A 20,619-nucleotide genomic window follows, 5' to 3' on the forward strand; every position below is an offset into this window, starting at 1 on the left:
CTAGACGGTAGTCTCTTTCATATGTTTCTGTTGGTGTGTCTTTAGTGCTTTGGGTACAATGAACCCTTTCCCACACAGGCTACAGACGTACGGCTTCTCCCCTGTATGGAACCTCCTCATGTGCACCTTCAGACTCCCAGAGGTGGTGAACCCCTTATCACAGACAGTACAAGGGTACGGTCTCTCTTTAGTGTGCTTGATCTGATGCACTCTCAAGTTCCCAGATTGGGCGAAACTTTTCCCGCATATGGCGCAGACAAAGGGTTTCTCTCCGGTGTGTGTTCTCTGGTGACTCTTTAGATCCCCGTCCCGTAGGAACATTCTCCCGCAGTATGAGCAGCAGTACTTCTTTTCCAGGCTCTTGTAGTGCATTCTCGCGTGCACCTCCAACCTCTTCATGTCAGGGAAACTCTTCCCTTTTCGCACATGTGATGGCGGACCTCTGCCATGTGTATCCTCTTGTGTTTCTTCAGGCTTTCGCTTCTGGCAAAACGTTGGCCGCACACAGAGCACTGGTGCGGTTTTCCTTGGTGTGGATCAGTATGTGGGTCGCCAAGGAGGTTTTCTGAGTGAAGCCCCTCCCACAGTAGGAGCAGTGGAGGAGGTTCTCCCCTGTGTGGATTGACCGGTGGGTCTTGAGGGTGTAGAAGTGGGTGAACGTCTGGCCGCATTGGTCACAAAGGTACGGTTTCTTGTTATTGTGCGTCTGCTTGTGCTCCCTGTACTCCAACAGGTTGCCAAAGCTCTCTGGGCACTTGGAGCAGTGGTACGGTTTCTCTCCCGTATGGGTGCGCTGGTGAGTCTTTAGGTCCTGCAGCAGAGTGAAGGTCTTCCCACATGGTTGGCAGATGTGCTTGGTCTTCTCTCCTGTGTGGATCGTCACGTGAATGTTCAAGTCGTCGAGCTTCAAGAAACTCTCCTCGCAGACAGAGCACTGGTGGGGTTTTTCTGTGCTGGCGCCCTCTCCTGTTTCAATGACAACATTACAAGACAGAGAGGATAAATTAATTGGTGCACCGTAGCAGAAACAAAGCGTTTCTTACTGGAAAAGATCTGGTAGACCATCCCTGTTTCTGCCTGTTTGCTTCAGTGTGGTTTCTAGTAAACATGACACGGGTGTGTGGGTCTCTCTTACCTTTGTGGATCACCTGGTGTCTCTTCAGGTCCTGGTATCGCAGGAAACACTTCCCACAGACGGAGCACTGGTGGGGTTTCTTTCCACTGTGCGTCATTGTGTGTGTCTTCAGGCTGCTGGCTGCAGTGAACCTCTTACCGCACTGGGAGCAGAAATATGGCTTCAACTCCTGGTCAGGATCCCTGGACTGTCAGGGTCAGAGCTGGTGCCCTCTCCTGTTTCAATGACACCATTAGAAGGGTTTAACACAGGAGGAAAATGATAAGGATAACGCAACTCCAACCTGGTGTTCCTCTCACCTTTATGGGTCACCAGATGTCTTTTAAGGTCGTAGGGTCGAAGGAAGGCCTTGCCACAGACGGAGCACTGGTGGGGTTTCTCTCCGCTGTGGATCTTCATGTGTGCCTTAAGCCTGAAGGCTGCGGTGAACCTCTTACCACACACAGAGCAGGGGAACGGTCTCTCCGGATCTGCTTCCCCTGGACTGTCTGCGTCAGAGTTGTTGCCCCCTTCAATGACAACATTTACAGGGGTTAAAATGCTGCACTATCAATTAAATGACAGTTTATTACAGACTAATACACATATAAATACCCAGCTAATTCATGGAAAGAAGCACTGGTGTGGATATGTTTATGTTTCTTCAAGTCACCTGTGTTCCAGCAGAGATCTCAGGGTCCTTGTTCATTACTGCAAAGTACTGTTGCAAAATGTTTTGCAAACGGAAAACAAGTGTATTATTATTGGATAGTCCCTCCCACTTCGGGCCCATTTGTTTCTGTTTGGTTCCTAATGAATATGACCCAAGTGTGTGAGCATAGACTTCAGGGGTGTATTCACTAGGAACAAAAATGGAAGCAAACAGAACAAAATGGAGAAGGAACCTACCTGAATTTGTCCAATAGAATTTTTTGCACAAAAATGTTTCCCTTTCCATTGCAAAACGTTTTGCGACAGTGAATCAGTGTGTTTGCGTCTCTCACACCTTTGTGTATCTCCCGGCGCCTCCCTCTCACCTTTGTGTCTCTCTCTCACCTTTGTATCTCCCAGTGTCTCTCTCTCACCCTTGTATCTCCCGGTGTCTCTCTCTCTCTCTCACCTTTGTGTATCTCCCGGCGTCTCCCTCTCACCTTTGTGTCTCTCTCTCTCACCTTTGTATCTCTCGCTCTCACCTTTGTGTATCTCCTGGCGTCTCGCTCTCACCTTTGTGTATCTCCTGGCGTCTCGCTCTCACACCTTTGTGTATCTCCCGGCGTATCTCTCTCTCACATTTGTGGATCTCCCGGCGTCTCTCTCTCTCACCTTTGTGGATCTCCCGGCGTCTCTCTCTCTCACCTTTGTGGATCTCCCGGTGTCTCTCTCTCACCTTTGTGTATCTCCCGGTGTCTCTCTCACCTTTGTGGATCTCCCGGTGTCTCTCTCACCTTTGTGGATCTCCCGGTGTCTCTCTCTCACCTTTGTGGATCTCCCAGTGTCTCTCTCTCACCTTTGTGTATCTCTCTCACCTTTGTATCTCTCTCTCACCCTTGTATCTCCCGGCGTCTCCCTCTCACCTTTGTGTCTCTCTCTCTCACCTTTGTATCTCTCGCTCTCACCTTTGTGTATCTCCTGGCGTCTCGCTCTCACCTTTGTGTATCTCCTGGCGTCTCGCTCTCACCTTTGTGTATCTCCTGGCGTCTCGCTCTCACACCTTTGTGTATCTCCTGGCGTCTCGCTCTCACCTTTGTGTATCTCCTGGCGTCTCGCTCTCACCTTTGTGTATCTCCTGGCGTCTCGCTCTCACCTTTGTGTATCTCCTGGCGTCTCGCTCTCACCTTTGTGTATCTCCTGGCGTCTCGCTCTCACACCTTTGTGTATCTCCTGGCGTCTCTCTCTCTCACCTTTGTGTATCTCCCGGCGTCTCGCTCTCTCACCTTTGTGGATCTCCTGGCGTCTCTCTCTCTCACCTTTGTGGATCTCCTGGCGTCTCTCTCTCTCACATTTGTGTATCTCCTGGTGTCTCTCTCACCTTTGTGTATCTCTCTCACCTTTGTATCTCTCTCTCACCCTTGTATCTCCCGGTGTCTCTCTCTCACCCTTGTATCTCTCGCTCTCACCTTTGTGTATCTCCTGGCATCTCGCTCTCACACCTTTGTGTATCTCCCGGTGTCTCTCTCTCACCTTTGTGTATCTCCCGGTGTCTCTCTCACCTTTGTGGATCTCCCGGTGTCTCTCTCTCACCTTTGTGGATCTCCCGGTGTCTCTCTCTCACCTTTGTGGATCTCCCGGTGTCTCTCTCACCTTTGTGGATCTCCCGGTGTCTCTCTCACCTTTGTGGATCTCCCGGTGTCTCTCTCACCTTTGTGTATCTCCCGGTGTCTCTCTCTCACCTTTGTGTATCTCCTGGAGTCTCTCTCTCACCTTTGTGGATCTCCCAGTGTCTCTCTCTCACCTTTGTGGATCTCCCGGTGTCTCTCTCTCACCTTTGTGGATCTCCCGGTGTCTCTCTCTCACCTTTGTGGATCTCCCGGTGTCTCTCTCTCACCTTTGTGTATCTCCCGGTGTCTCTCTCACCTTTGTGTATCTCCCGGTGTCTCTCTCTCACCTTTGTGTATCTCCCGGTGTCTCTCTCTCACCTTTGTGTATCTCCCGGTGTCTCTCTCACCTTTGTGTATCTCCCGGTGTCTCTCTCTCACCTTTGTGTATCTCCTGGTGTCTCTCTCTCACCTTTGTGTATCTCCTGGTGTCTCCCTCACCTTTGTGGATCTCCTGGTGTCTCTCTCACCTTTGTGGATCTCCTGGTGTCTCTCTCACCTTTGTGTATCTCCCGGTGTCTCTCTCACCTTTGTGTATCTCCCGGTGTCTCTCTCACCTTTGTGTATCTCCCGGTGTCTCTCTCTCACCTTTGTGTATCTCCCGGTGTCTCTCTCTCACCTTTGTGTATCTCCCGGTGTCTCTCTCACCTTTGTGTATCTCCCGGTGTCTCTCTCACCTTTGTGTATCTCCTGGTGTCTCTCTCTCACCTTTGTGTATCTCCTGGTGTCTCTCTCTCACCTTTGTGTATCTCCCGGTGTCTCTCTTACCTTCGTGGATCTCCCGGTGTCTCTCTCACCTTTGTGTATCTCTTGGTGTCTCTCTCACCTTTGTGGATCTCCTGGTGTCTCTCTCACCTTTGTGGATCTCCTGGTGTCTCTTGAGGTCCTGGAACAGCAGGAAACACTTCCCACAGACCGGAGCACTGGTGGTGTATCTCCCACTGTGAGACTTCATGTGAGACTTTAGTAAAGGCGCTGTGGTGAACCTCTTGCCACACTCTGAGCAGAGGTACAGTCTTTTAGGTCCGGGTACGGCTTCTGCCCCTGTTCGGGATCCCCTGGGCTGTCTGGGTCCGAGGTGGCGCTCTCTCCTGCTTCAATGACCACGTCACAGGTTTTAGAACACATCGAGACAGAAGCAAGAACAGCAAGAACACATACAGTAGACTTACACCCTATGGTAACTGTCCTCTGAGCCTCTATAACCACACCCTATGGTAACTGTCCTCTGAGCCTCTATAACCACACCCTATGGTAACTGTCCTCTGAGCCTCTATAACCACACCCTATGGTAACTGTCCTCTGAGCCTCTATAACCACACCCTATGGTAACTGTCCTCTGAGCCTCTATAACCACACCCTATGGTAACTGTCCTCTGAGCCCCTATAACCACACCCTATGGTAACTGTCCTCTGAGCCTCTATAACCACACCCTATGGTAACTGTCCTCTGAGCCTCTATAACCACACCCTATGGTAACTGTCCTCTGAGCCTCTATAACCACACCCTATGGTAACTGTCCTCTGAGCCTCTATAACCACACCCTATGGTAACTGTCCTCTGAGCCTCTATAACCACACCCTATGGTAACTGTCCTCTGAGCCTCTATAACCACACCCTATGGTAACTGTCCTCTGAGCCTCTATAACCACACCCTATGGTAACTGTCCTCTGAGCCTCTATAACCACACCCTATGGTAACTGTCCTCTGAGCCTCTATAACCACACCCTATGGTAACTGTCCTCTGAGCCTCTATAACCACACCCTATGGTAACTGTCCTCTGAGCCTCTATAACCACGCCCTATGGTAACTGTCCTCTGAGCCTCTATAACCACACCCTATGGTAACTGTCCATAATCACAACCAGTCGGACAGTACTGTTTCCGCTGAATTCAACGATGCACCGTTCTGTCATTCCGAACACGATCCTGGGGCTTTTGTGCGAAGGTCACGTTCTACCAACGAGCCACACAGGACGTGTCTTCCCGGCAGAGAGATGTTTCTCTCACCTTTGTGCCCCACCTGGTGTCTCTTCAGAACACACAGCCACAGGAAACGCTTCCCGCAGACGGAACACTGGTGGGGTTTGTCTTCGCTGTGGATCTTCAGGTGGATCCTCAGGCTGGTGGGCGAGGTGAACGTCTTGCCGCACTCCGAACAGCGGTACGGTCTGTCCGAGGTGACTGCTTTAATGACAACATCACAGAGGTTAAACCTGAGCCGCAGTACACAAAGGAGAGAACAGCACCACCAGCGCATACAGTATTAGGCATATATGGGCAAATACATTTTAACTGAATGGAGACAGATTTTTTTTAACGTAAATGTATGCTCTACAAAAACAAACAAAAAACATAGATTTTTAACGAACATACAACTTTATGCACAAGGACTACGTTTACACTGAACATTTGACCCCCCAAAAAAACACATTTACTGGAAGAACTGTGAGGAGTTTGGTAGGAGTTGTGAGGGAGTTTTAGGAGTTGTGAGGGGAGGACTTGTGAGGGAGTTTGGTAGGAGTTGTGAGGGAGTTTGGTAGCGGAATTTCAGTGAAATCTCCTGGTTTTCTTACGTGACCTGGTTTTCTTAAAGACACTGCATAAAGAACTGCGTGTCAGTTTATGACAGGACACATTGAGCTTGAAGGAAGTGAGTGGAGTGGATTTACACCCGGTAACAGATCTCTACAAAAAAGGGTGTAAATATGCAACATCCTCCTCTACATATGTGGGTATTATTCTACACACGGGCAATTATTTAAATCTGCTCCGCAGCAAAACCACATTTGGTGTATAATGAACTATACTCCACAGGACTGTATGGTACTATAATGAACTAGAATCCACAGGACTGTATGGTACTATAATGAACTATACTCCACAGTACAGGACTGTATGGTACTATACTGAACTATACTCCACAGGACTGTATGGTACTATAATGAACTATACTCCACAGGACTGTATGGTATTATAATGAACTATACTCCACAGTACAGGACTGTATGGTACTATAATGAACTATACTCCACAGGACTGTATGGTACTATACTGAACTATACTCCACAGGACTGTATGGTACTATAATGAACTATACTCCACAGTACAGGACTGTATGGTACTATAATGAACTATACTCCACAGTACAGGACTGTATGGTACTATAATGAACTAGAATCCACAGGACTGTATGGTACTATAATGAACTAGAATCCACAGGACTGTATGGTACTATAATGAACTATACTCCACAGGACTGTATGGTACTATAATGAACTATACTCCCCAGGACTGTATGGTACTATACTGAATTATACTCCACAGGACAGTATGGTACTATAGTGAACTATACTCCACAGGACTGTATGGTACTATAATGAACTATACTCCCCAGGACTGTATGGTACTATACTGAATTATACTCCACAGGACTGTATGGTACTATAGTGAACTATACTCCACAGGACTGTATGGTACTATAATGAATTATACTCCACAGTACAGGACTGTATGGTACTATAATGAACTATACTCCACATGACTGTATGGTACTATAATGAACTAGAATCCACAGGACTGTATGGTACTATAATGAACTATACTCCACATGACTGTATGGTACTATAATGAACTATACTCCACAGGACTGTATGGTACTATAATGAACTATACTTCAGTACAGGACTGTATGGTACTATACTGAACTATACTCCACAGGACTGTATGGTACTATAATGAACTATACTCCACAGGACTGTATGGTACTATACTGAACTATACTCCACAGGACTGTATGGTACTATACTGAACTATACTCCACAGTACAGGACTGTATGGTACTATAATGAACTATACTCCACAGGACTGTATGGTACTATACTGAACTATACTCCACAGGACTGTATGGTACTATAATGAACTATACTCCACAGTACAGGACTGTATGGTACTATAATGAACTATACTCCACAGTACAGGACTGTATGGTACTATAATTAACTAGAATCCACGGGACTGTATGGTACTATAGTGAACTAGAATCCACAGGACTGTATGGTACTATAATGAACTATACTCCCACACGAATGTATGGTACTATAATGAACTATACTCCCCAGGACTGTAGTACTATACTGAACTATACTCAACAGGACTGTATGGTACTATAATGAACTATACCACAGGACTGTATGGTACTATAATGAACTATACTCCACAGGACTGTATGGTACTATAATGAACTATACTCCACAGGACTGTATGGTACTATAATGAACTATACTCCACATGACTGTATGGTACTATAATGAACTATACCCACATGACTGTATGGTACTATAGTGAACTATACTCCACAGGACTGTATGGTACTATAATGAACTATACTCCACAGTACAGGACTGTATGTATGGTACTATAATGAACTATACTCCACAGGACTGTATGGTACTATACTGAACTATACTCCACAGGACTGTATGGTACTATAATGAAATATACTCCACAGGACTGTCTGGTACTATAATGAACTATACTCCACAGACTGTATGGTACTATAATGAACTATACTGCACAGGACTATGGTACTATAATGAACTATACTCCACAGGACTGTATGGTACTATAATGAACTATACTCCACAGTACAGGACTGTATGGATGGTACTATAATGAACTAGAATCCACAGGACTGTATGGTACTATAATGAACTATACTCCACAGGACTGTATGGTACTATAATGAGCTATACTCCACAGTAAGGACTGTATGATTATGGTACTATAATGAACTAGAATCCACAGGACTGTATGGTACTATAATGAACTATATCACACGACTTATGGTACTATAATGAACTATACTCCACAGGACTGTATGGTACAGTTACATAATGAACTATATCCTCCAGGACTGAGGAACTATACTGAACTATACTCCACCAGGACTGTAGGTACTATAATGAACTATACTCCAAGGACTGTATGGTACTATAAGAACTATAGTCCACAGGACTGTATGGTACTATAATGAACTATACTCCACAGGACTGTATGGTACTTATAAGAACTACTACCACAGGACAGGACTGTATGGTACTATAATGAACTATGTCCACTGTACAGGACTGTATGGTCACTATGGATGGAAAATGGTCCAAACTGTATGGTACTATAATTAACTATACTCCAAAGTATAGACTGTACATGGTACTATACTGAACTATTACTCCACAGGACTGTATGGTACTATAATGAACTATACTCCACAGTACAGGACTGTATGGTACTATACTGAACTATACTCCACAGGACTGTATGGTACTATTTTGAACTATACTCCACAGTACAGGACTGTATGGTACTATACTGAACTATACTCTATACAGGACTGTATGGTACTAGATCAACTTATTTAACTGATAATGAACTATACTCCACAGGACTGTATGGTACTATAATGAACTATACTCCACATGACTGTATGGTAGAGATGAAGCATACTGACAGGAACACTGAAGAGGAGCAACACTACCGGGTACAGAGGAGCGACGCCGGGTGTTTGAGGCACCGACTACCTTACAGAGCACCACGCCTACCTGAGAGAGCAGCGACTACCTTACAGAGCACCAACACGGTGAGAGAGGAGCACCGGGTGAGAGAGGAGCGACGCCGGTGAGAGAGGAGCGACGCCTGGGTTGAGGAGCGACGCCGGGTGAGAGAGAAAGCGACGCCGGGTGAGAGAGGAGCGACGCCGGGTGGGAGGGGAGCGACGCCGGGAGAGAGAGGAGCGACGTCGGGAGAGAGAGGAGCGAAGCCGGGTGAGAGAGGAGCGATACCCGGGAAGAGAGAGGAGCGACGCCGGGTGAGAGAGGAGCGACGCGGGTGAGAGAGGAGCGACGTCGGGTGAGAGAGAGGAGCGATACCGGGTGAGAGAGGAGCGACCCGGGTGGGAGAGGAGCGTCGGGTGTTTGGGTGTCTCTCTTACCTTTGTGGATCATCTGGTGTCTCTTCAGGTCTGTGGATCGTAGAGCGCTTCCCACAGAAGGAGCACTGGTGGGGTTTCTCTCCGCTGTGTCTCTGCATGTGAGTCTTCAGGCTGCTTGGTGCAGTGAACCGCTTACCACACTGGGAGCAGAGGAACGGTCTCTCTTTGTCTGAGCTGGCACCCTCTCCTGTTTCTATAACAACATCACAGGGGTTAAACAGGAGTCCCTGGACACAGCCCTTAGCCGTGGTATATTGGCCATATATCACAAACCCCAGAGGTTCCTTATTTTGCTGTTATAAACTGGTTATCAATGATTAGTAAAATAATTAGAGCAGTATAAATACATATTATACTATACCTGCATTGGTATGTAGGTCTGATAAACCACGGCTGTTAGCCAATCAGCATACAGGCCACATATACAAGATTCGAACCACCCAGTTTATTATACTGTATACAACACTATGCATTGGTATGTAGGAAGGTATGAAACTGGGAAGATGATTACCTCTTGGACCCCTTTCATCTGAAATGGTAAACTGATCAGGAGTTATTTGGTTACCTCCTTAGGGGAAACAGTTTAGTACATACAAGATTGACAGTCATCTAAAAGCAGTCACTCAGCCCTCTGGTCCCCAACCTCCTTAGTCAAAAGTAGTGCTCTATATAGGGAACTGGGTTCCATAGTCATGAAACTGGTCTCTGATGTTCTGATCAGGGATTACCTGGTTGGGTCCTGTCCCCAACCTCCTTAGTCATCTGAAACTGGTCTCTGATGTTCTGATCAGGGATTACCTGGTTGGGTCCTGTCCCCAACCTCCTTAGTCATCTGAAACTGGTCTCTGATGTTCTGATCAGGGATTACCTGGTTGGGTCCTGTCCCCAACCTCCTTAGTCATCTGAAACTGGTCTCTGATGTTCTGATCAGGGATTACCTGGTTGGTCCTGTCCCCAACCTCCTTAGTCATCTGAAACTGGTCTCTGATGTTCTGATCAGGGATTACCTGGTTGGTCCTGTCTCCAACCTCCTTAGTCATCTGAAACTGGTCTCTGATGCTCTGATCAGGGATTACCTGGTTGGGTCCTGTCCCCAACCTCCTTAGTCATCTGAAACTGGTCTTTGATGTTCTGATCAGGGATTACCTGGTTGGTCCTGTCCCCAACCTCCTTAGTCATCTGAAACTGGTCTCTGATGTTCTGATCAGGGATTACCTGGTTAGTCCTGTCCCCAACCTCCATAGTCATCTGAAACTGGTCTCTGATGTTCTGATCAGGGATTACCTGGTTGGTCCTGTCCCCAACCTCCTTAGTCATCTGAAACTGGTCTCTGATGTTCTGATCAGGGATTACCTGGTTGGTCCTGTCCCCAACCTCCTTAGTCATCTGAAACTGGTCTCTGATGTTCTGATCAGGGATTACCTGGTTGGGTCCTGTCCCCAACCTCCTTAGTCATCTGAAACTGGTCTCTGATGTTCTGATCAGGGATTACCTGGTTGGGTCCTGTCCCCAACCTCCTTAGTCATCTGAAACTGGTCTCTGATGTTCTGATCAGGGATTACCTGGTTGGTCCTGTCCCCAACCTCCTTAGTCATCTGAAACTGGTCTCTGATGTTCTGATCAGGGATTACCTGGTTGGTCCTGTCCCCAACCTCCTTAGTCATCTGAAACTGGTCTCTGATGTTCTGATCAGGGATTACCTGGTTGGTCCTGTCCCCAACCTCCTTAGTCATCTGAAACTGGTCTCTGATGTTCTGATCAGGGATTACCTGGTTGGTCCTGTCTCCAACCTCCTTAGTCATCTGAAACTGGTCTCTGATGTTCTGATCAGGGATTACCTGGTTGGTCCTGTCCCCAACCTCCTTAGTCATCTGAAACTGGTCTCTGATGTTCTGATCAGGGATTACCTGGTTGGTCCTGTCTCCAACCTCCTTAGTCATCTGAAACTGGTCTCTGATGTTCTGATCAGGGATTACCTGGTTGGTCCTGTCTCCAACCTCCTTAGTCATCTGAAACTGGTCTCAATATACTGTAGCTCCATCTGGATGTTTTGATCAGTGATTAATTACCTGGGTTGGTCCTGTCCCCATCCTCCTCCTCTCTGTCCCCAACCTCCTCCTCTCCGTCCTCCTCCTCTCTGTCCCCAATCTCCTCCTCTCCATCCTCCTCCTCTCTGACCCCCTCCTCTTTCTTCTTCTCTTTTAACAGTAACAAGTCCTGTAAAATGTCAAACCAAAAGATCTAAAACACTTTATAATATAAATGCCTCCCATCAGTACTCCACCAGAGAGAGCTCTAACTTAGTTCCCTGTAGAATGAAGAGCTCCTTGGGGAGGGGACACATTCTGGTACTCTGCTGCAGTTCTGTGAAACTGACATGTAAAGTGTCACTTATGGAAATATCTGTAAAGTAACAGTAGCGGTGTGATTAGGGGTAAGCTATTCTTTCAGAGGTGACTTTAATGAGCACCTATGTGCTGTTAATTGTTCTAAGTTGTTGTATATATATTTTTGTAATTGATGATAATGTTGTTTTAAATTGCATTGAGGAATAATGTGTAAATCAGGCCCATCTCACAGGACCACAGTGGAAATATGTTGTGTCATGTCATGTTGTGTCATGTTGTGTCATGTCATGTTGTGTTATGTTGTGTCATGTTGTGTCATGTCATGTTGTGTCATGTCATGTTGTGTCTGTGTCAGGTCATGTTGTGTTATGTTGTGTCATGTTGTGTTATGTTATGTTGTGTTGTGTCATGTCATGTTGTGTCATGTTGTGTCATGTCATGTTGTGTTATGTCATGTTTGTCATGTTGTGTCAGGTCATGTTGTGTCATGTTGTGTCATGTTGTGTCATGTCATGTTGTGTCATGTTGTGTCAGGTCATGTTGTGTCATGTCATGTCGTGTCAGGTCATGCTTAATGTCATGTTGTGTCATGTCGTGTTATGTTGTGTCATGTCGTGTTATGTTGTGTTATGTTGTGTCATGTCGTGTCATGATTTTGTGTCATGTCGTGTCATGTTGTGTCATGTCGTGTCATGTTGTGTCATGTCGTGTTATGTTGTGTCATGTCGTGTCATGTTGTGTCATGTCATGTTGTGTCATGTTGTGTCAGGTCATGTTGTGTCATGTCATGTGTCGTGTCAGGTCATGTTGTGTCATGTTGTGTCATGTCATGTCGTGTCATGTTGTGTCATGTCGTGTTATGTTGTGTTATGTTGTGTCATGTTGTGTCATGTCATGTTGTGTCAGGTCATGTTGTGTCATGTCATGTCGTGTCAGGTCATGTTGTGTCATGTTGTGTCATGTCATGTTTGTCATGTTGTGTCATGTCATGTTGTGTCATGTTGTGTCATGTCATGTTGTGTCATGTCATGTTGTCATGTCGTGTCAGGTCATGTTGTGTCATGTTGTGTCATGTTGTGTCATGTCATGTTGTCATGTTGTGTCATGTCATGTTGTGTTATGTTGTGTCATGTTGTGTCGTAATAGGTAATAGGTAATCGTGTCATGTCATGTTGTGTGTATTGTGTCATGTCATGTTGTGTCATGTCATGTTGTGTCATGTTGTGTCCAGGTCATGTTGTGTCATGTCATGTCGTGTCAGGTCATGTTGTGTCATGTTGTGTCATCGTGTCGTGTTATGTTGTGTCATGTCATGTTGTGTCATGTTGTGTCATGTTGTGTCATGTCGTGTCATGTTGTGTCATGTCGTGTTGTGTCGTGTCATGTCGTGTTATGTTGTGTCATGTAAGTGTTATGTTGTGTCATGTCTTATGTTGTGTCATGTCGTGTTATGTTGTGTCATGTCATGTTATGTTGTGTCATGTCGTGTCATGTTGTGTCATGTCGTGTCATGTTGTGTCATGTCGTGTCATGTTGTGTCATGTCATGTCGTGTCATGTTGTGTCATGTCGTGTCGTGTTGTGTCATGTCACGTCGTGTTATGTCGTGTCATGTTGTGTCATGTCATGTTGTGTCATGTCGTGTCAGGTCATGTTGTGTCATGTTGTGTCATGTTGTGTCATGTCATGTTGTGTCATGTTGTGTCATGTCATGTTGTGTCATGTTGTGTCATGTTGTGTCATGTCATGTCATGTTGTGTCGTGGTCATGTCGTGTTATGTTGTGTCATGTCGTGTTATGTTGTGTCATGTCGTGTCATGTTGTGTCATGTCGTGTCATGTTGTGTCATGTCGTGTTATGTTGTGTCATGTCGTGTCATGTTGTGTCATGTCATGTCGTGTCATGTTGTGTCATGTCGTGTCGTGTTGTGTCATGTCATGTCGTGTTATGTCGTGTCATGTTGTGTCATGTCATGTTGTGTCATGTCGTGTCAGGTCATGTTGTGTCATGTTGTGTCATGTTGTGTCATGTCATGTTGTGTCATGTTGTGTCATGTCGTGTCGTGTTATGTTGTGTCATGTTGTGTTATGTTATGTTGTGTTGTGTCATGTTGTGTCATGTTGTGTCATGTCATGTTGTGTCATGTCATGTTGTGTCATGTTGTGTTATGTTATGTTGTGTTGTGTCATGTTATGTTGTGTCATGTCATGTTGTGTCATGTCATGTTGTGTCATGTCGTGTCATGTCATGTCATGTCGTGTCATGTCATGTCGTGTCATGTTGTGTCATGTTGTGTCATGTCGTGTCGTGTTATGTTGTGTCATGTTGTGTTATGTTATGTTGTGTCATGTCGTGTCATGTCATGTTGTGTCATGTCATGTCGTGTCATGTCATGTCGTGTCGTGTCATGTCATGTCGTGTCATGTCGTGTCATGTTGTGTCATGTTGTGTCATGTCGTGTCGTGTTATGTTGTGTTATGTTATGTTGTGTCATGTCATGTCGTGTTATGTCATGTCATGTCGTGTTATGTCATGTTATGTTGTGTCATGTCATGTTGTGTCATGTCGTGTTATGTCATGTCATGTTGTGTCATGTCGTGTCATGTCGTGTTATGTTGTGTCATGTCATGTCGTGTCATGTCATGTTGTGTCATGTCGTGTCATGTCATGTTGTGTCATGTCATGTCGTGTTATGTTGTGTCATGTTGTGTCATGTCATGTCGTGTCATGTCGTGTCATGTTGTGTCATGTCGTGTCATGTTGTGTCATGTTGTGTCATGTCATGTCGTGTTATGTTGTGTCATGTTGTGTCATGTCATGTTGTGTCATGTCATGTCATGTTGTGTCATGTCATGTCGTGTTATGTCATGTCATGTTGTGTCATGTTGTGTCGTGTCATGTCGTGTTATGTTGTGTCATGTTGTGTTATGTTATGTTGTGTTGTGTCATGTTGTGTCATGTTGTGTTGTGTCATGTTGTGTCATGTTGTGTTGTGTCATGTTGTGTCATGTCATGTTGTGTCATGTCATGTTGTGTCATGTTGTGTTATGTTATGTTGTGTTGTGTCATGTTATGTTGTGTCATGTCATGTTGTGTCATGTCATGTTGTGTCATGTCATGTCGTGTCATGTCATGTCATGTCGTGTCATGTCATGTCGTGTCATGTTGTGTCATGTTGTGTCATGTCGTGTCGTGTTATGTTGTGTCATGTTGTGTTATGTTATGTTGTGTTGTGTCATGTCATGTTGTGTCGTGTCATGTTGTGTCATGTCATGTTGTGTTATGTTGTGTCATGTTGTGTCATGTTGTGTCATGTCATGTCGTGTCATGTCGTGTCATGTTGTGTCATGTCATGTTGTGTCGTGTTATGTTGTGTCATGTTGTGTCATGTCGTGTCGTGTTATGTTGTGTTATGTTGTGTCATGTTGTGTCATGTTGTGTCATGTTGTGTCATGTTGTGTCATGTCATGTCGTGTTATGTTGTGTCATGTTGTGTCATGTTGTGTCATGTCATGTTGTGTCATGTTGTGTCATGTTGTGTCATGTCATGTTGTGTCAGGTCATGTTGTGTCAGGTCATGTTGTGTCATGTCATGTTGTGTCATGTCATGTTGTGTCAGGTCATGTTGTGTCAGGTCATGTTGTGTCATGTCATGTCGTGTTATGTTGTGTTATGTCGTGTTATGTCATGTGTCGTGTCGTGTTATGTCATGTTGTGTCAGGTCATGTTGTGTTGTCTTGTCTTCAGCTGGAGCAGACAACTACTTTTAATTACCTAATCAATTTAAAATCAATCAATATTCACATAATAAGGTCTTGGGATAATACATCTAGTCTATTCCCTGGCTAGTGTACTTATTACCTGGGTTGGCCACACCTCCTCCTTCCTGGTCCTCCTCTTCTTCCATATCTACTGGAACAACATCAACATCACACATATTGGCCTGTGTCCGGAATGACACACTATTCCCTATATAGTGCACTATATGCTACTACTACTATGCTACTATGCTACTACTATGCTACTACTACTACTCTGAACTATAGCAGACCTGGGTTCAAATAGTATTTGAAACCATTCAAATGCTTCATCTGTGCTTGATTGAGCTTGCCTGGAGCAATTGAACCAAATGGGATAGTCCCAAAAGTGTCACCCCGCCCCCCTGGCTATTTGGCCCTCCAGGCAGGCTCAACCAAACGCTGAAGGATTTGAATGTTTTAAATGATTTGTTATATATTTTTTAAACTAGATTAGGATGTAACCTCTCTTTCTAAAAACTCCTATTAGGATTTAAACTAGCTCTCTAAAAACTCCTATTAGGATGTAACCTAGCAACCTAAAACTCCTATTAGGATGCAACCTAAACTGCTATTAGGATGTAACCTAGCAACCTAAAAACTCCTATTAGGATGTAACCTAGCAACCTAAAACTCCTATTAGGATGTAACCTAGCAACCTAAAACTCCTTTTAGGATACAACCTAAAACTCCTATTAGGATGTAACCTAGCAACCTAAAAACTCCTATTAGGATGTAACCTAGCAACCTAAAACTCCTATTAGGATGTAACCTAGCAACCTAAAACTCCTATTAGGATGCAACCTAAAACTCCTATTAGGATGTAACCTAGCAACCTAAAACTCATATTAGGATGCAACCTAGCTCTCTGTAACTCTAGGCAGCATTCTGCCTTCTCCCTACAGTTTTCAGCCCTCATGTTTTAATGTTGAGAAACATCAATAATCATTGCTTGAGATAAGGCTTTCAAAACAAAATGGCCCTTATCTTTCATCGGTGAGAAAGAATCCTTCAAATACTGTAGTAGTTACAGATCCATACAGCCTTCATCCTACTAAACTACACTGTAGTAGTTACAGATCCATACAGCCTCCATCCTACTAAACTACACTGTAGTAGTTACAGATCCATACAGCCTCCATCCTACTAAACTACACTGTAGTAGTTACAGATCCATACAGCCTCCATCCTACTAAACTACACTGTAGTAGTAACAGATCCATACAGCCTCCATCCTACTAAACTACACTGTAGTAGTTACAGATCCATACAGCCTCCATCCTACTAAACTACACTGTAGCAGTTACAGATCCATACAGCCTCCATCCTACTAAACTACACTGTAGTAGTTACAGATCCATACAGCCTCCCTCCTACTAAACTCTACTGTAGTAGTTACAGATACATTCAGCCATCCTATTAAACTATACTGTAGCAGTTACAGATCCATACAGCCTCCATCCCCTACTAAACTACACTGTAGTAGTTACAGATCCATATAGCCTCCATCCTACTAAACTACACTGTAGTAGTTACAGATCCATACAGCCTCCATCCCCTACTAAACTACACTGTAGTAGTTACAGATCCATTCAGCCTCCATCCCCTATTAAAGCTACACTGTAGTAGTTACAGATCCATACAGCCTCCATCCTACTAAACTACACTGTAGTAGTTACAGATCCATACAGCTATGGAGCCTCCATCCTACTAAACTATACTGTAGTAGTTACAGATCCATACAGCCTCCATCCTACTAAACTACACTGTAGCAGTTGCAGATCCATACAGCCTTCATCCTACTAAACTACACTGTAGTAGTTACAGATCCATACAGCCTCCATCCTACTAAACTACACTGTAGTAGTTACAGATCCATATAGCCTCCATCCTACTAAGCATACACTGTAGCAGTTACAGATCCATACAGCCTCCATCCTACTAAACTACACTGTAGTAGTTACAGATCCATACAGCCTCCATCCTACTAAACTACACTGTAGTAGTTACAGATCCATACAGCCTCCATCCTACTAAACTACACTGTAGTAGTTACAGATCCATACAGCCTCCATCCTACTAAACTACACTGTAGTAGTTACAGATCCATACAGCCTTCATCCTACTAAACTACACTGTTGTAGTTACAGATCCATACAGCCTCCATCTACTAAACTACACTGTAGCAGTTACAGATCCATACAGCCTCCATCCTACTAAACTACACTGTAGTAGTTACAGATCCATACAGCCTCCATCCTACTAAACTACACTGTAGCAGTTACAGATCCATACAGCTATGGAGTCTCCATCCCGACCAAACTACACTTCCACTACACTTCCCGAGTTACACTTACACACAGGTGTTCGTGGCAGCATGCTATAGACAGCTAATTGGCTATAGACAGCTAATTGGCTATAGACAGCTAATTGGCTATAGACAGCTAATTGGCTATAGACAGCAGAGTGGTCGCCTCTTGTATTCCATCTGTTTTCCATAAACAAGCACTGTAACTTGAAGATATGGCCGTATGGGAACAATAACCCTATCAAGGTGTGTATCAATTTAACCTTTTGTTTTTTTGTTGAAAATTATAAAAGGTCCTTATCCTTCCAAAACCGTACCGCAAGCGACTCGTGTTAATATTCAGATTGAGCGAATGGGCTCTTAACAAAACTCCCCCTGTACAGAAGACGCATTCACCCAATGTCGGGTCTACATCCAGTGGCAGGTGTAGGCATCTTAGACTCACCCGAGTCAACGTTACCGTATTCCCTCTCTGTTCTACTCCCCCGTTCTCTTCCTCGGTTCTTCTCTCATCCTCCTCTTCCTCTTTTTTGACAATCACATTGAGCTCCAGTGTTTGACTGCAGTCCTCCAGCTTCACTGACGCCATCTCTTGACCTGGTTGTGAGCTTTTCTGGGCCGGACTCGGTTCAGTCATGGTATGCTAGAGGCCGATGCTTTAATAAGAAAGGAAAATAGATATGTTCATGTAATTAAAATAAAATATAAAACAATAAAATATATATAAATCACAATGGGAGGAACCGACTTTCATGCCAGGAAAGCGCTGCAGATAAATAATTAGCTAAAGGCCATTTCACCAATCACCATGTTTGTATAGGCTAAATGGTGACGTAATGTACGACCGCGCGAAAGAATGTAGTCTTTCTACGTACAGTGTTTTCACTCCGACATAATTCATTCATATGAGGTTCCTCCCCTGGACTGTAATGGATTTTTATCGAGTAACGTTCCTGGCCAGAACAACAACCGAGACGGCCAACGGACCGTGGCTGTCTACCACCTCACTGTTCAGCATCTTCCACATCGCCGACCGACAATAAACGTTAACTGTAAGTTTCAGCGTCTGGTTATAGTTTAAATTACTATAATCAAAACATGACAGATTACCACAATATCACTGGTCTTTTATTGTTTGATTAGACTCTGAGCATGGAGAATCGGATGAAGGCCAGTACAGTAAACTTCCGCCTGCGCGCAGGATGGGAAAGAGCGTCATGTTCACGGGCGTCATGTAAGCGCAGGGTCGGCCATCACACCGACTGATTCAACCCTCCTCCCAGTTTACCAATAAAAAGACCAGCGATTTCAGGTAATCCGAAAATGCTTTCATGATCATATAAACGACAGACAAGAGTTGAACAGTACAGTAAACGTTTATTGTCAATCGGTAATGTGGTAGATTGCAGCTGTTGAATAGTGTCAGTTTTGTCCGGCTTGCAGCGGTTTGTTGTGGTTTCCGTCTGTCATGTTTATTATTATTTATTTTTTACTCAGGGTCGTTATCGATACAAGCCATTACATAGGTGAGGACTCAAAATGAATGTATATCTGAGTAAGAGTATGGTACTGTGTAAAAAAAAAAGAAAAGTGCTGATTAGTTAAATACCCCTTATTGTTCTACTGTAGCGCTTGTTGCACAAGTAAGAAAACGGACTCATCACACCGTGACAAATATAATGAAAGAGGATACCGAGTCAGTATGTGTATATATATATACTACCGTTCAAAAATAGAGTCACTTAGAAATATCCTTGTTTTCCATGAAAACATACATGAAATTAGTTGTAAAAATTAATAGGAAATATAGTCTAGACATTTACAAGGTTATACATAATGGTTTTTAATTTAAATAATAATTATGTCCTTCAAACTTTGCTTTCATCAAAGAATCCTCAATTTGCAGCAATTACAGCGTTTGCAGGCTTTGTCATTTGGTCAATCTGAAGAGATTTCCATGCTTCCTGAAGCACCTCCCACAAGTTGGATTGGCTTGATGGGCATTTCTTATGTACCATACGGTCAAACTGCTCCCCCAACAGCTCAATAGGGTTGAGATCCAGTGATGCTGGCCACTCCATTATAAACAGAATACCAGCTGACTGCTTCTTCCCTAAATAGTTATTGCATAGTTTGGAGCTGTGCTTTGGCTCCAATTAGCGCCGTCCACAGGGTATGGCATGGCGTGGGAACAATTGAGTGATAACCTTCCTTCTTAGATCCCTTTTACCCCTGTACAAATCTCCCACTTTACCACCACCAAGCACCCCCAGACCATCACATTCCCTCCACCATGCTTGACAGATGGCGTCAAGAACTCTTCCAGCATCTTTTCATTTTTCTGAGTCTCACGAATGATCTCCTTTGTGATCTGAATATCTCAAACTTAGATTTGTCTGTCCATAACACCTTTTTTCCAATCTTCCTCTGTCCATTGTCTGTGTTCTTTTACCCATCTTAATCTTTATTTTTTATTGGTCAGTCTGAGATATGGCTTTTCTTTTCTGGGTTCTGGCTGCCGTGTTCATACCATGTCTGAACTGGGTTCTGGCTGCAGTGTTCATACCATGTCTGAACTGGGTTCTGGCTGCAGTGTTCATACCATGTCTGAACTGGGTTCTGGCTGCAGTGTTGCAGCCCAGACAAGCTCACAACAGGTTCCAGAGATGGCATCAGTGAAGCTGGAGGACTGCAGTAAAACACTGGAACTCAATGTGATTGTCAAAGAGGAGGAGGAGGAGCGAGAA

General features: G+C 44.5%; 3 protein-coding genes across 15 annotated transcripts; all 3 read right to left on the reverse strand.

Annotated features, from left to right (window-relative positions):
• Positions 1-469: 469 nt before the first annotated feature.
• LOC127919819 (zinc finger protein 436-like) lies at positions 470-3,894 on the reverse strand. The gene is made up of 4 exons (XM_052503665.1): positions 3,871-3,894; positions 1,435-1,644; positions 1,136-1,350; positions 470-966 (listed from the first exon to the last, which is right to left on the reverse strand). Exons 3-4 carry the CDS (start codon positions 1,230-1,232, stop codon positions 470-472), a joined length of 594 nt encoding a protein of 197 aa, XP_052359625.1. The 5' UTR covers positions 1,233-1,350; positions 1,435-1,644; positions 3,871-3,894.
• Positions 1,298-11,592, reverse strand: LOC127919820 (zinc finger protein 696-like). Its single transcript, XM_052503666.1, has 6 exons — positions 11,490-11,592; positions 9,421-9,613; positions 5,442-5,618; positions 4,285-4,520; positions 1,435-1,644; positions 1,298-1,350 (listed from the first exon to the last, which is right to left on the reverse strand). The coding sequence occupies exons 2-6, from the start codon at positions 9,516-9,518 to the stop codon at positions 1,298-1,300; spliced, it is 774 nt and encodes a 257-aa protein (XP_052359626.1). The 5' UTR covers positions 9,519-9,613; positions 11,490-11,592.
• On the reverse strand, positions 10,138-11,539 carry LOC127919811 (uncharacterized). Of its 13 annotated transcripts, none has more exons than XM_052503657.1 (5): positions 11,418-11,539; positions 10,935-11,279; positions 10,705-10,794; positions 10,567-10,635; positions 10,138-10,427 (listed from the first exon to the last, which is right to left on the reverse strand). In XM_052503657.1, exons 1-5 carry the CDS (start codon positions 11,427-11,429, stop codon positions 10,278-10,280), a joined length of 666 nt encoding a protein of 221 aa, XP_052359617.1. In that variant the 5' UTR covers positions 11,430-11,539; the 3' UTR covers positions 10,138-10,277. The 13 variants fall into 13 exon arrangements, 12 of the variants coding, with proteins under 12 accessions (XP_052359617.1, XP_052359614.1, XP_052359612.1 ...); XM_052503654.1 differs by having other exon boundaries at positions 10,935-11,141; positions 11,211-11,539; XM_052503656.1 differs by having other exon boundaries at positions 10,167-10,240; positions 10,380-10,427; positions 10,935-11,539.
• Positions 11,593-20,619: the final 9,027 nt, after the last annotated feature.

Source organism: Oncorhynchus keta, unplaced genomic scaffold, assembly GCF_023373465.1.
Source record: "Oncorhynchus keta strain PuntledgeMale-10-30-2019 unplaced genomic scaffold, Oket_V2 Un_contig_17556_pilon_pilon, whole genome shotgun sequence".
NCBI lineage: Eukaryota > Metazoa > Chordata > Actinopteri > Salmoniformes > Salmonidae > Oncorhynchus > Oncorhynchus keta.

Excerpts from the sequence above, each read along its gene's own strand:
- LOC127919819 (XM_052503665.1), bottom strand. The coding sequence starts at position 1,232 with ATGACGCACAGTGGAAAGAAACCCCACCAGTGCTCCGTCTGTGGGAAG. Across the intron at positions 967-1,135 it reads ACACCAGGTGATCCACAAAG|GAGAGGGCGCCAGCACAGAA; the intron begins GTAAGAGAGACC and ends TCATTGAAACAG.
- LOC127919820 (XM_052503666.1), bottom strand. The coding sequence starts at position 9,518 with ATGCAGAGACACAGCGGAGAGAAACCCCACCAGTGCTCCTTCTGTGGG. Across the intron at positions 1,645-4,284 it reads ACACCAGGAGATCCACAAAG|GGGGCAACAACTCTGACGCA; the intron begins GTGAGAGAGACA and ends TTGTCATTGAAG. Across the intron at positions 1,351-1,434 it reads ACATCTGGTGACCCATAAAG|GAGAGGGCACCAGCTCTGAC; the intron begins GTGAGAGGAACA and ends TCATTGAAACAG.
- LOC127919811 (XM_052503652.1), bottom strand. The coding sequence starts at position 11,429 with ATGACTAAGGAGGTTGGAGACAGGACCAACCAGGTAATCCCTGATCAG. Across the intron at positions 10,795-10,934 it reads AGTTTCAGATGACTAAGGAG|GTTGGGGACAGGACCAACCA; the intron begins GTTGGGGACAGG and ends ATGACTAAGGAG. Across the intron at positions 10,636-10,704 it reads TTGGGGACAGGACCAACCAG|GTAATCCCTGATCAGAACAT; the intron begins GTAATCCCTGAT and ends AGGACTAACCAG.